This window comes from Asparagus officinalis, chromosome 4, assembly GCF_001876935.1.
Source record: "Asparagus officinalis chromosome 4, Aspof.V1, whole genome shotgun sequence".
Classification (NCBI taxonomy): Eukaryota; Viridiplantae; Streptophyta; class Magnoliopsida; order Asparagales; family Asparagaceae; genus Asparagus; species Asparagus officinalis.
In genome coordinates this window covers 36,919,422-36,935,471 of record NC_033797.1, presented here as the reverse complement: position 1 = coordinate 36,935,471, position 16,050 = coordinate 36,919,422, and the positions used below count along the sequence as shown (strand labels likewise).

The window sequence follows — 16,050 nt, the reverse complement described above, 5'->3', positions numbered from 1 at the left end:
GGAAAAGTCTGAGGCATCCGTATGAACCGATCATGTCTAGGTGTGTTCTGGCAACCATCACACAGGTTCCTTCATTACTGCCTCGTTGGGGCTTCTTTGGTGACCGTGAAGTCACTGGATTGATAGCCGAGTAGGTAGATCATATCCGAACACTGCAATTGCTCCGTGGCGATACGAACAGAAAGATGGGGCTTGAACTACGACCAGTCATTGAAGCCTATAGATTATAGGAAAGTTGGAAGAATGAGGTCAAAACAGAAAGCGAGCAAGCAGTTCTTTCCCTGCTTCTACCTTATTACGTAGTTCCCTTGTCTTCTTTCCCATTCTCAAGGTAGGAATGAAGGCAGTGAGCATCAGTGTAGTCTTTACTTCTGAAAAATCTCAATCAATCAGTAAATCATTGAAGTTTTGATGCTCCATTCATGCCTTTTGGTGGGTCTTCAAGAGAAGCCAAAAGGTGCTTTCTATGAAATCCTATGGTCATGTCTTTATCCTAAGGGCTATAGAACTCTCCCTGGCAAGCATTAAGCCATCGAACTACTGGCTCTATAAGCTTATATGTGCTATATACTCTTCGCCTAACACAGAATTCTACATGTCGCCTGTGTATGTCCGCTTGCTCCTTGCAGTGTTCATTGCTGGCATGAATTCAATTCTTCTATGGACTTCCTCGTGTAATTCCTGTATATGCTTAGCAAAAGACGAGGTGGAGTTTGGGCGATAAGACAGTAGCTGTATAGGCAGTCCGGTTAGTCCTTTTCCAAGCATCTCTTTTGCTACCTCGATGGATTATCAGCACAATTCCAAGCTCATTAGGTGAGTGATAAATTTGAAAACCGTTTCCGGTGAGATGGGTGAGCAAGCTGAATAAAGGGTTAGCTTTAGGGTTTTTCTTTTAATTTTTTTCCTCCCTATAAAATGGGTGCCAATATTGCCTTCTCATGTGTAGTTCGGGTTGTTGATGTAATGGTTTCAACCAAATTAGAAGTGAAAAATTGAATCATTGTAGGAAAGTGAATCCAGTCAATGTGATTATCTGGATATTGTTTAGTAACATCTCTCTTTGTTTATACTAGAGGGTGATAGATGAAGCTGTGGTTACCATATAGGAAGTTTGTCCACCACAAACTTAATCATCAAAATGCTTCTATACGCAGGTGCTAGGAAAGTCAAATCGGGGAATACACATGATACTAGATGAAGATGTTCATCTCAGTGTTCCTTTATGATTAAGTTAGACATTGTTATGTTCTAGTCTTATAACTACCTCAATGGGTTAAATATGTGGACAAATCTAACTTGAGACTCTAGTAATTTGGTATAGGGGAGGCATCACTGGAAACTTTTGAGGTGCTTGGATGGAGATAGTCATTAAAAGCAGTTTGGTTTGTCATAAGACCTAACAGGCCAACTTGGGGTAAGAAGTACAAGAAAAACAATGAAAAGGCTTGCTTGTGGAAGGTGCATCCAAGTATTATGTAGTCACCGTTATATCTGGTACTGGCTACTATTTATTCTCCTAAGTGATTACTCGGTGCTTTTTATACTGAGTATTGACTATTATTTATCACAAGATTGTGGTTCTCTGTAAATATTAAACTTTTTCTGTATATCTTCTTTGTTTTTCTTGCTGGTATAGAAGTTGTCATTTCTTGATTTCTATATTTCAGTAACTGTTCAATAAATCTATAATGCTGTTATAGTTTTACAATTTGATCCTTTCTCGATCTTCCTACTGTTAGGCCATGAATTTGCGACCATGTAATTCCTCTGTGATTAAGTTGCCACTGATATACTGACTATAGACTTCTATGTATTTCAAGTTTCTTTTCTTTCACATTTTGTACTTTCTTTTTTTCTCCCTGATAAGGAAGTTATTTCATTTGTTGATTTGTTATCTTAATATCTCTTTAATATGATTACTAACAGTCCTAGTGCTGTTGCTGTTTGACATTCTGATGATTTTTACCCTGATGTAACAGGGCAAATAAAGGCTTCTTCCTTACTGATATCCATCACTTCCTTTGGTTGACTTCGCATTTGGTCATGTTAAATGGATTACCGTCTTGAAGAAAATTTCTCTTAGATTTATGGGGTAGGTGGTCGTCATGTCTTGAAAAAAAGCAATAGCTTATCCGCTTCATGTTTTTTCTTCATTGAAAAATCCCTTTTTTACTTCATGTCAGTTACATCTTTATTTCACTGAGCATTTACTATATTTAGAAGTTCTCAGTAGGGTATATGAGGGGATTCATTATTCTAATCCTTGTACAGAGCAGTTGTTGTCTTGGAGGCCTATCCAAATCCCATTTAATACCAGAAGGATCGTCAAGAGTACCTCAAAAGAGGAATACTGGTAAATTACCAAGGCGTAGAAGAAGGGAATGGTCAACGAGCCCAGGGATCATGGAAAACAATGTTAGCATGTCTCATTCCCTTGATGCACACCTATCTTCGGCCCCACCTATCGATGGAGAAAACAAGTCTATGGAGGATAATGTGGCTACTGTTTCATTCATCAATCATGGTATGTCCCTCTCCATGTCCACTTTATTTGGAGATTAAAACTGCATACTATAAACATTATAGATGGCAAGAACCGGCTCTAAGTTAATAAATTTATGACTGAGCTGACTACTCATTTTTAAACTGTATGCTGTCTTAGCTATGCCTGTAGAGCCATGCATCTTTTTCTCTGTTCTGATATAGTCCCTTCTATTCCATTCCATTCCATTCTATTGTCCCCATCTGTTTATTTGTTTCTTCAACCAAATGTTTCAATCTGTCTATACTATTGATTAATTTCTGAATTTGAAAAGATCTCAGAAAAATTATCATTGGTTTGTGCTACTGGTTTTGTATTTGCCTGATTAATTAACTAGCGTGCTGAAAGTAATCGGGTATTGTAATTATTTGCTGTTTTTGCTATTAATTAAAATGAAGAGTTTCAGTATCCCGTTTGACAATTTTATCTCTAAAGATGTTTATTTACACCTTCCCCACTGTGACGATGCCCACAAATTTTTGCTTTATTCAGTGAGGTTGAAGAGCTGATTCATGCAAAAAACATAAATATTTTTGGCATGCAATCTAATTTGTCTGTTGTCTGGGGCTTTCCCTCTTAACTTTCGGTGAGGTTGAAGAGCTGATTCATGCGAAAATTATAAATATTTTTGGTATGCAATCTAATTTATCTGTAATCTGGGGCTTGTCCTCTTAACTTGGTAATTTAGTACTCATTTTTGTGCCTGGTCTGTTTTGTAAGCCTTTACTGCACCAATTTTCTTCTTTCGCTTTTTTGCTTCAACTATGTCTGTACTACCCTTGAAGATCTCAAGGTTTATGTGTGTATTATGTTCTAGCTGCTATAGCTTGGCATGAGAGAAGAAGAGAATGGGTTGGAGATCAGTCAAAAAAAACCTGTAGGCCATCAAGAGAACCAATAATAAGGTGAGATATACTTCATCTCTTGTCCTTTTGCCTCTTAAAACTTGTTAGAAGTACCATACAACTTCCTTGTTTGCGTTTAATACGTGATTGACTTCCTCTGAATCCACAACTTTGTCATGTAGCAATTACTAGATGCATATGTTTGTACTGAACTAAAATTACATTTCACCCTCCGCCACTCCCTTGACACCTATGGTAATTTACCAAGTCATCGAACAATGATGCTTTTATCTGCTTTGTTATTAGTGCACCACATCTTTCTATCTCTGTTGGAATAGCTATTCTGTTGGAATAGCTATCAGTGCAATGCATGCCCTTATTGTGCTGATTTATGCTTCAGAAAGCTCAAGTTTTCAATGTGATGATGGGTATAAGAATTTATAGTGAATCTCAGGACAGGAATTATTTATTGTGGAGGTACATTCTTGGAACAAAGGCACTCTAGTAATAAGAAATAACTGTTCAAAGTTAGATTATTGAATTTGTTAGTTGAATCTTGTAGAAAGAGATAATAGAAAGAGCAAAACCCTAACTTATTTGTTTATTGAGATAATAAGAGAGATATATATAGCCATACAAATAGGGTTAAGGTTAACGGGTAATAGTCCATTAACCCAATACCCAATACTTAATTTCACACTCCCCCTCAAGCTGGTGTATAGATATTTATCATGCCCAGCTTGTCACATATAGTAGGGAACACCTTTGAAGAAGTAACATTGGTAAGAATATCAGCAAATTGCTGTGGAGTGAATATGAGAGATACTATCTTCTTCTCACAAGCATCTCTAACAAAATTGTAATCAACTTTAATATGTTTTGTCCTCTCATGAAGCACAGGATTCTGTGCAATATAAATGGCAGACTGATTGTCACAATGCATTAGCATGGGTCCAGGTTGAACAAAACCAAGCTCTGTCATAAACTTTTGTAGCCACACCATCTCACAAGCAGTGTGAGCTATTGCTCTATATTCGGCCTCTGCATTAGATCGTGATACTACATCTTGTTTCTTGTTTCTCCAAGTCACAAGATTTCCTCCAACAAAAGTACAGAATCCTGAGATGGACTTTCGGTCTCCCATGTCTCCTGCGTAGCCAGCATCAGAGAAAGCCGAAATATGAGTATGCCTATGCTTCTTATATAGCAATCCTTGTCAGGACAATTCTTGACATGCCAAATTTTTTAGAGCTGCTGTCCAATGAACCTCTCTAGGTTTGTACATAAACCTGCTCAGTACACCTACTGCAAAAGTAATATCAGGTCTGGTAACTGTCAAATATATTAGCTTCCTAATTAGTCTCCTATATTGTCCAGTATCATCTATTAGATAGGTATCATCACGCCACAAATTAACATTTGCCTTCATTGTAGTGCTTGCAGGTTTGCATTCCAAGAGACCTGCTTCTTCTAGTAAATCTAGCACATACTTCCTTTGGGATGCATTCCAAGAGACCTGCTTCTTCTAGTAAATCTAGCACATACTTCCTTTGGGACAACAACAGGCCATGCTTTTGATATGCAACTCTAGTAAATCTAGCACATACTTCCTTTGGGACAACAACAGGCCATGCTTTTGATATGCAACTTCAATCCTAAGAAAATACTTTGGTTTTTTCATGTCCTTAGTGACAAAATAACGGTTTAGATACTCCTTAGTCTCAGCTAAGGCAACAGAGTCACTCCTAGTCAGCAGAATATCATCAACATATACGGTTAAAATAACCAAACCAGTTATGCGTCGAAGAAAGACAGAATGATCAGACTGACATCATTGGAAACCAACATTAGAAATAACCTTGCTGAACTTATCAAACCAAGCTCGAGGACTCTGCTTTAACCCATAGATGGTCTTTCTCAGCCTGCAGATAATATTCTCCCCCTGAGCAACATATCCAGGAGGTTGCTCCATATAAACCTCCTCGTCCAAATCACCATAAAGGAAAGCATTCTTCACATCTAGTTGGTGCATCGCCCAATCCATATTAATAGTTAGAGAAAAAAGAATTCTGATGGAGTTGAGACGAGCAACAGGAGAAAATATTTCAAAATAGTCGACACCATATGTCTGGGTATAACCTTTAGCAACCAGGCGAGCTTTGTAACGATCAACAGACCCATCGGGGCGATATTTTAGGATATACACCCATCTGTAACTAACCACAGTCACTCTAGTAGGAAGAGAAACCAAGTCCTAAGTTCCTCTAGAAAGTAGTGCATTCATTTTCTCATTCATAGCCTGCTTCCAAGCTAGTACTAACATAGCTTCCTCATGTGACCTGGGTATAGATACAGTGGACAAGAACAAAGCAAACTGATGAAAAGATGGGTTGAGACGGTCATAAGAGATAAAAAGAGAGATAGGATATTTCGGGCAAGACTGTTTACCTTTTCGAAGAGCAATAGAGATATCCAAGTCAGAAGGAATAGAGTTCTCAATATGAGATGGACCGACAGCTGGAGATGAAGATTCATCCAGGCGCTAATTGATGTAGGCGTTATCACCCCGAAGCCGTCCAAGAATGTTGGAGCAAACGCGGTGTCCATCAGTTTTGGGTCGGTGCCCACAACATGGTTCAAACCAGAGCACATCACCAAAGTAGGGATGAATACAGTGAACGATGACCCACATGGACAGCGCCAAAAGGGACTTGTGCCACACACAGCCCCAAACGGCGAAGCAGATTCAGGGGCATGTACTTTCGGACGGCGAGAGTATGTCAGTAGAGGCTTCGGTGCAGGAGCTACAGGAGCAAGTAATGGAATAATAGTAGAAGCAGAGGAAGATAGAGGTACCTCTAGACACCCAATACTAGTGGCAGCAGACGAAAAATAGGGGACAGACTCAAAAAAAGTAACATCAGCAGACACAAAATATTTCCTGGTGGATGGATGATAACACTTATACCCTTTTTGAGTACGAGAATATCCAACAAAAACACATTTGATGGATCTAGAAAACAACTTATCCAAACCAGCAGTTAAATCCTGAACAAAACATGTAGAACCAAGGACACGAGGAATCATAAAGAATTGCTTTTTATCAGGATAAAGACAATTGAATAGTATTAAACCATCAAGGATAGAGGAAGGCATGCGATTAATCAAATAATTTGTAGTGAGAACAGTATCAGACCACAAATACTTTGGAATATTCATATGTATCATCAGTGTTCTACCAACATCTAGAATATGCATATGCTTCCTCTCAGCAACTTCATTTTGTTGTGAAGTGTGAGAGCAAGAAGTCTGATGAATAATACCATTAAGAGCACAAAATTTTGAAACATCACCTTTCATATATTCCAAAGCATTATCAGTACGAAGAACACGGACAGAAGTAGAGAATTGAGTTTTTATTTCATTATAAAAGAGTTCAATAACATGCGAGACCTCTGGCCTCTCTTTTAACAGATAAAGCCATGTCATGCGAGAGAAATCATCAACAAAGATAATAAAATATCGAAAACCTTTCACAGAGGGAACACGATAAGGACCTCAGACATCAGAATGAACCAACTCAAAAGCAAAGCTACTACGTTTATCGACTCGACTCTGAAAAGTAGCACGATGATGCTTACCCAGTTCACAAAACTCACAACCTAAAGAGGAAATAGATGACTGAACAGAAACTACCGATCTAAGTTTTTGTAGTGAAGGATGACCCAGACGTCAGTGCCACAATAAATGAGAGTCAGACTGTGATGCAACAAGACCAACCTCTGGCACACTGTCGTCCAAATAGTACATACCTCCTCTCTCATGCCCCGAACCAATCTTCATCCCAGTTGTTAGATCCTGAAAAACACAATAAGATGGAAAGAATGTGACTTTACAGTTATTTTGTTTTATAAACTTGCTAATGGATAATAGGCTAACAGAAAATTTGGGAACATATAACACATCTGTTAGTTTTAAAGAGGAAGTAGCATGAACTACTCCATCACCATGAACTGGAGAAAGAGTACCATCAGCAATGCGGATAGAAGGAAACTTATCAGAAAAATGTAAAGATACAAAGTGATCATTTATACCTGTCATATGAGATGAGGCTCCAGAATCTAGTACCCAGGGTTTGTGAGAAGAAGCTATGTAAGCATCCATACCTGAAGAGGATGCATGAGTAGCAGAATGAATGTTCTGAGAGAGTTCTAGCTGGCGTAACCTCTCATAATCTGTCTGAGAAATCTGAACAGTAGGAGCAATAACAGCTGGACCACCAGAAATAGTAACGGTAATAGATGAGTGAGTCAATTCGGTATCAGCTGGACCACCAGAATTTGTTAGTTGAATCTATTTTAACCTTTTTGATTAATTTGATTTCTATTGTTAACTATACATATAAAATGCCACTTTTGTTTGCATGGGGAGATCGCTTCTAGGATTTAATTTGGATTTTGGAATCAAATGCTACTCATAGCTAGGATTTTTTTGCCTGCTATTGTTGTTAAAGCGTGTTAATTGAGCTCTTATATGTGTTTGCTTCTATTGGTAGCTGATAGTCAGTATAACACCACCATTTTTTTGCTCAGCCGTCACTGCTGGGCTTAGTTGGGTTTTGGAACCAAAGGGCACTCAACCTGAAAATACCTAGGATCATTTCACCGACTATTGTTCTTCCAGACTATAATACTCATTATATCAAACCTGTTGGCTTTGGGATCTTGGCATTGAGATAGAGGGATATCAACGACAAATTAAAAGTATCTAAAATCAAAATCTTGGTTTCTGCGTATTCTGTAGAAATATTTATCACACTGTTATTTGTAAACTTAAGTCATGATGGAAAACCAAATAAAGGAGTAACATTGATGGATAAAACAATGGAAACAGGAGAAACCACAGGAGGCCCAGGAGGGGGAGGAGGGCACTACATGAAAGAGTTTACAAGAGACTTCAAAACACCTACCCATTTTCTTTTTAGAATAAAATTACCACCTCCTTTGTAATCTTTGTAGGTGACAATAATCATATTCCTTTGAATACCCCACATATGCTCTCTCTTGAGAGGAACAAAGAGGGAAGCTATGTTGCATTGGTACTTTAACGTTGAAGTCGTCTGTATGAATATTGTTTTTGTTGTATGATATGAGCCATTTCTTTCATTATAGATATTTGTTGCGCGCAGCGGAAATTTCGACAACACCTCAGCAACACAACAAGAGAGTTAGACCGTAACAAGAATTCCCGTTTCACAAAGGAAACAAGAACCAAAAGCAAAATATGTTAACAAAGTGGGATATCATCAGCTCTAGGACTGATCTGTCGATGAAACCTAAAGAAGCTATTACAAATTACACAACCAGCGAGAAACTAATTTTACGTGGTTCGGAAAATTACCTACGTCCACGAGGCAAGGAGGGGGGGAGATCTACTGGTAGAGGGAGAGAATACAAATAGGGCTTACAATCACACAATCTAAACCCTCAAACAATCTCTCAAATCCCTCATAATCTCTCTCTCAAAAGGATGCACAATCCCCTTTTTAAAACAGCACAAAAAAAATTACACAGAAAACCACGCCTCTGCGTTTTTATTTCCCCTGCACGAAGACCTCGGTAAAGTTTTTTCAAAACTGAGCCGACACCAAAGCAACCAAATGTCTCACTTGTTGTGTCCATTACGAAGTGAATAATTCACGACAATAGACTTAATTCACGACAAGTGGAGAACCCAAATAAGAGTCCAAACAATCTCACCCCTATCAAAATCAACTAATCCAAACCTGCTGCATCGTAAAGACTGTCTACGTATCCTCTTGCCTAAGGAATCAAGCCTCACGTAGTTCACCCAAATGGTCGCCAACGACCTCAACAATCACGAATGTGTAACAAGTTTCGACAATGATCAAACTTGTTGCTCAGAACCACCTCAGTGAGCATATCCGTCGGATTATCCTTCGTGTGGACTTTCACAATCTTCACATCTCCATCTTCAAGAACATCCCGATCGAAGTGATAACGAACATCAATGTACTTCGTCCTCGCATAAAAAACTTGATTCTTCGCCAAATAGATAGCACTCATGCTATCACAATAAATAGTGACGGACTGCTGCGATATATTAAGTTCCTCCAAAAGTCCTCAAAGCCAAATAACCTCCTTCACAGCCTCCGTAATCGTCATATACTCTGTCTCCGTCGTAGACAAAGTCACCGTCGACTGTAAGGTGTATCTCCAACACACCGACGTACGAGTCAAAGTGAATATATACCCCGTAATAGACTGACGTTTATCCAAATCCCTAGCATAATCCGAATCAACATAGCCAATGCACAACCATCCACCTGTAGTGTCCCGCTCATAAACTAAATTAACATCGAGCGTACCTCGAATGTACCTCAAAATTTATCTCACGTCGTCTCAATGACCCACTCTTGGATCGTGCATATATCTCGAAACCATGCTCACCGCTTGTGACAAATCTGACCTTGTACATATCATTACGTACATCAAGCTCCTAACCGCGCTCGCATATGGAGTCTTCGACATCAACTCTTCTTTCTTCAACTGTCTTCGGTGAAAGGTCAGTTGAAAGTTTCAAATGGGCTCCTAATGGTACACTAACTGGTTTTGTATCAATGCTAACATGAAATTGATGTAGAACATTCTTCAAATAAGCCACCCGTGTCAAACAAATTCTACCCTTCTTCTTGTCTCTGTCAATCTTCATCCCTAAAATACGCTTCGCTTTACCCAAATCCTTCATCTCAAACTCCTTTGAAAGCTGTGCCTTCAACTCATCTATAGCAAATCTGGAAATAGAGGCAATCAACATATCATCGACACAAAGTAACAAATAGATGTACGCACCTCCTTTCAACTTACGAAAATATGCGCAAGGATCAAACTGGTTCCGAGTGTACGAATGACCAATCATAAAACCATCGAATCACCTATACCACTGTCGAGGAGACTGCTTCAAACCGTATAACGATTTCTTTAATTTACAAACTAATTTTTCCTTCCCTACAGCTCGGAATCTCAATGGCTGAGTCATATATATTTCTTCATCAAGATCACCATGAAGAAATATCGTCTTCGCATTCAACTGATCTAACTTCAAACTATATTTTGCCACCAAAGCTAGCAAACTCCGAATCGAAGAGTGCTTCACCACCGGAGAGAAAACCTCATTATAGTCAATACATTCCTCCTATGCATAGCCCTTCGCAACTAATCTAGCTTTGAACCTCAATGGGATGCTTTCAATGCCCTCATTCTTCGTGTATACCCATTTGTAACCAATCGCCTTTCGTCCCTTTGGAAGCTCAACCAGCTCCCATGTATCGTTCTTATGAAGAGACTCCATCTCCTCCTACATAGCTACCTTCCACAAATTAGTCTTCGAATTCTGTTCAGCCTCTCTGAATGTAGTAGGCACCATCTCATCGATACTCTCCACCGAAAGTGTATACGCAACTGTGTCGGCATACCGTGTTGGCATCCGTATATCTCTCATCTATCTCTGAACCGTAATAGAATCCTGAATCTGAGCCGTCGGTCCCTGATCCTGCACATCAGTACCCGTATCCTCCGTGTCACCGTCGTGTTCGCCTGGCGTCACCTCAGTTGGCACTCTAATGGATACTGTACCATCTGGATACTGTGGAGCTGCATCGATTTCCACTACCTGTGATATCTCATCTGTCGGGTCGCTCTCCACCTGATGAGAGCTGGGAAGCTTTAAGATAGAAACTTCATCGAATGTGAAGTCCCTACTCAGCACAATCTTTCTATCAACTGGATCCCATAGCTTGTATCCCTTGACACTACGCTTGAATCCTATAAATATGGTATTCCTACCTCGAGGTTCCAATTCAACTGTTCTCACATGATAAAATGCAGGGCACCCGAATACCTTGAGTTGGTCATAGTCGTGTGTTGACTCTCCCGATCACTTCTCCATAGGGGTTTTTCCCTCAATCGTAGATGAATGCAGCTTATTAATGAGGTGGCTCGCATATGATAGTGTCTCAGTCCAAAAGATCTTCTCCAAACCACTTTACGACAATAAGCATCGGACCTTCTCCAGTAAAGACCGATTCAGCCTCTCTGTCACCCCATTCTGTTGCGGTGTATGACTAACCGTGAAGTGCCTCTCTATGCCCTCGTCTCGACATAGCTGCAGAAAAGGGTCTGAAGTATATTCACCACCGTTATCGGATCGCAACGTCTTGATCTTTCTCCCAGTCTGTAGTTCCAATCTCTTCTTCCACTCCACAAACAAATCTAGGACTTCACTCTTCTTGTCATGGTGTACACCCAACATCGCCTAGAATAGTCAACAACGAACGTGACGAACCAATGTCGATCACCAAGTGATGCCGTCTTGGTGGGACCCCAAACATCTGTGTGCACGTAGTCCAAGATGCCCTTCATACTATGAATGGCTGTCCTGAACTTCACCTTCATTTTCTTACCAAGAACACAGTGCTCACAGAATTCCACTTTACCACTATTAGCTCCTTTCAATAGTCCATGCTTACACAAAGCCTGCAATAACTTCTCTTCTGTGTGCCCCAACCTATAATGCCAAAGCCTGCTCATGTCCGCCTCTGAAATAGCTGAAGCAACCTGACTAATTTCGGTGCTCCCCTTCAGATAATACAAGTTTCGACTGCGGACTTCTTTCATCACCACCAAAGATCTCTTAGTAACATTTGCTACAACGTCTTCAAAGATCATCTTAGATCCCTTTGCCTCCAAAGCTCCAACTGAGATAAGATTCTTCTTTAGCTAAGGAATAAATCTCACCTCCTTCAATTCACGAACTACTCCATCGTGCATCCGGATCTGCACAGTACCTATCCCACAAATGCCACAGGGCTGATCATTTCCCATGACTATAACTCCCCGATCGAGCTTCTCAAAAGATGCAAACCAATCTCGCCTAGGGGTCACATGATAGGTAGCGTCGGAATCAAGAATCCAATCTGATGCATCCAAGTGGTTCACCTCCGGAGTAATCAGTAGAGAAAAGCTCGAATTATCGGAATCATCGTCTTTCGCAATATTCACCTCATTGACTTTCGGGCCATTTTTCTTGCCATTCTCTTTCTCCTTGAGCTTTGGACAGTCTCTTTTCCAATGTCTCTGCTCCTTACAGAATGCACATTGGTTCTTTGCTAATTAGTGGCGGGGTTTTTAGTTTGACCTCCCTCTATTACCACCTTTCGGATATGGGCTTCTACCTCTCGTCGACAAGGCCTCGCCTGAAGTACTAGCACAGGAAGTCTCCTTGTCATTCCTCCTCAAATCATAATTCGTCAATGCATTACTAACTTTACTATAGCTGATAGAAGATCTCTCGTTCAACAAAGTGAGCACAAAAGTGTCATACTCCTCATCTGATAAGGAGCTCAATAAGATAATAGCCTTATACTCATCCGAAATCTTCTCATCAACATTCGCCAAGTCCGACAACAACTTCGTATAGTTATTCACATGAGCTGCAAGCAAGGTGCCTCTGGACATCTGATATCTGAATAACCTAGTAGCAAATGTAATTGGTTCTCAACACTCTTCATAAGGTACTTATTGTTAAAAATTTCCCACATCTTCATTGCAGACGTCACCCCAATCACATCATACTTCAGTTACTGTTCCAAACAAGACCTGATTACCCCACAAGTGTTCCTATTCATCTTTTCCCATATCGCCTCTTCATATTTTGGTGGTCTCTTGTGGACCATGATGGTCTCCTCCAAGTTCTGAGCATTGAGCGCATCTTGTACGTCGCTCATCCACAAACCAAAGTTGATTTTACCGTCATACTTCACCACACTAATTTTGATGTTTTGAAAACCAACTTGAACTGTACTCGTCATCGACTTGCTGCTTTCACCTTCTTCTCCCATTGTAAACTAACTCCAAGTTGTAGAGAAAGAATCAAATTTTGATAGAAATTAAGAATTACCCAACTGAACCCTAGATCGGATTCCAAATAGATCTCATGTCCACGCGAGGAAAGCGAAATCTCCAACGGTAACTCCTAATGCTATCTTCACCGAAGCTTAAAACTCCAAGAACTAAGCTTCACACAAGAATCTTCCTTCACCTGATTTCAAAACCCTAGATCTAAAATCTGAGCTCTGATACCACTTGTTGCGCGCAGCGGAAATTTCGACAGCACCTTGGCAGCACAACAAGAGAGTTAGATCGCAATAAGAATTATCGTTTCATAAAGGAAACAAGAACCAAAAGCAAAATATCTCAACAAAGTGGGATATCAGCTCTTCCTCTCATCAGTGCTAGAACTGACATGTCGAGGAAACCTAAATAAGCTATTATAAATTACACAACCATCGAGACAAATTAATTTTACGTGATTCGGCAAATTGCTTACGTCCACGGGGCAAGGAGGAGGGAGATCTACTAGTAGAGAGAATACAAATATGGTTTACAATCACACAACCTAAACCCTCAAACAATCTCTCAAATCCCTCACAATATCTCTCAAAAGGATGCACAATCCCTTTTTCAAAACAGCACAGAAAACCACGCCTCTGCGTTTTTATTTTCCCTGCACGAAGCCAAAGCTGCACTGCGTTTTTATTTTCCCTGCACGAAGCCAAAGTTGCACTCTCCTCTGCCTTTGCACAAAGCCCTAAGAAAAAAAAACGAAGAGGTATTTATAAACCTCTCTTCGGGTGGGCCGTTTTAGAGATGCTCTTTTTTTTTCTTCTGCTCGCGTGAACTTTATGAAGGTGGCCACCACTTCACAATATTTGTAGAAGAGCTGAAAACATACAGTTTATGCCTCGTGTATGTCCATGGTCATGTATCATCATTTATATCTGATTCTGAGCATGAAAGTTTCTTTAGCAATTATTCAAATTCTGCTTATAATTTCCAAAAAAAAAATGTAACTTTTATAATCCGTATTTCTCTTCTAGCTGGTGCACAACATACGAGGAGTTGCTCTCTACCAATCAGCCTTTCTCACAACCAATCCCATTATCTGTAAGTTCTTATAAATTCCAAAATCTGTCCATTTCTACCAATTTTACTAACACTTATTGAAATTCTTAATCGCTTACGCTACTATTATTGCATTTTGACGAAACTACAGGAAATGGTCGATTTCCTAGTAGATATATGGCAAGAGGAGGGGCTTTATGATTAGCATAGAGATGGACTCCGTTGTGGAAAGGGAGAGTTCGTCCATTATCCAACTGCACTACATGGACATTGGGTGTACAAAACTCATAATTTTTTCGGTGTACTTCATTGTAGTTTAAAGTGCCCATGCTTGGTAAAATAAAGTGTTCTCGCAATGTAGTCCAGGGTTTTTTTTTTCAACTGTAGAAATGACTAAAAATTGTATGATTTACATAAGGATTGATTTTTGTTTGATGAGCACTATCATTGTCAGTAGCCATGATAGTATTGGATTAATGGAACAGAAGGTGCCGAACTTCCTTTTTGATTGGCAACTTTCAAACTGAGAATGTTGCTCGTTTTTTATGTGGTGCTCAAGTTCTTATGTTTGTAATTGTCAAGTTCTGATGGATTCAGGGAAATATGCCATGAAAAATTTGGTAGTTTGCGCTAAATTTTGAGTGTTGCTGCATTTAATTCTGTCTATTCTTGAAGCAGTGCAAAATAAAGTATGTACAAATTGTGCAAAATAAGGTATGTACAGACTATTAGGAGACATGAATAGCTAGGCAGTTATCCCTTCAGCATTATTCTAAATGTATATTGTGACGTCATAATCATGAAGCGAACAAAATATAGGTGAACTAAATTTAGATTTTATGTAAGGCTTAATTGCACTAAATGCCCTGCAGTTACTCGACCTTTCCATTTAAGTGACCTCTTTTTTCAAACACAACAAAAAAAAAATGCCTCAAAAGTATTTAAGATTTACAGATAAATGGGTCAAACTTTTAAAATATTGCACTCTTGTTGATCCAATGTTGCATAGAAATGATCCAAAGTTTATAAATGCCATCACTTAAAGACCCCAAAGTATCGAAGAGTTTTACTTTAGTACCCTCTATTATGTGACTTAGAGAAAAGATAACATTGTCTGGGTATTTTTAACTACCGCGTAATCATATACATTATAGGGTATTTAAGTGCAAGGTTGGGAAAACTATAGGGCATTTAAGTGCAATTAACCCTTTATGTTTTGTTGGAGTAAATCCTGTTCGACATCTCGAAATAATCTCATATCGGTAGCTGCTATAGCCTAACAAACATACAAATTTGAAAGATAATCCGCAAATGATTTGGGGGTATGCATGCAAAACAACCCTAAAAAAGGAAATTTGGAATGCGATCTACTGATCCTACGGAAGAATCCTATCCTCCCTAATTTGGCGAAGTTGAGGTAGTTGTTTGTAATTTAGCACAAGAGCAGCTACCTGCGTCGTTTCCACGCCGATCCCTGCCATCTCAAATTTGCTCGCCACCAAACCCAAACCCAAGACGTAATCAGTAGAGAATCGATTCGAAGGGAAATAAAATAAAAATAAATAAAAAATAAAAAATTTCAAACTGGTTAAATTCAAAACTCAACAACTTACTACTACTAATTGAAGAGATGGAGAAGGTGAAGAATCTGTTGAAGCCGAAGCAAAACCCTCAGCAA

General features: G+C 39.4%; 1 protein-coding gene across 2 annotated transcripts in view; it reads left to right on the top strand.

Annotated features, from left to right (window-relative positions):
- The window catches only part of LOC109837203, a 16,442-nt gene extending 1,524 nt beyond the window's left edge, over window positions 1-14,918 (top strand). Inside the window, exons 2-6 of one of the 2 annotated variants that reach the window (XM_020405339.1) lie at window positions 1,983-2,095; window positions 2,280-2,527; window positions 3,363-3,450; window positions 14,348-14,414; window positions 14,524-14,918. In XM_020405339.1, the coding sequence (XP_020260928.1) occupies window positions 2,091-2,095; window positions 2,280-2,527; window positions 3,363-3,450; window positions 14,348-14,414; window positions 14,524-14,577 (462 nt within the window). In that variant the 5' untranslated portion in view covers window positions 1,983-2,090 and the 3' untranslated portion in view covers window positions 14,578-14,918. Of the gene's footprint in view, window positions 1-1,982; window positions 2,096-2,274; window positions 2,528-3,362; window positions 3,451-14,347; window positions 14,415-14,523 lie in introns of both variants that reach the window. The other variant, XM_020405340.1, reaches the window with a different exon arrangement.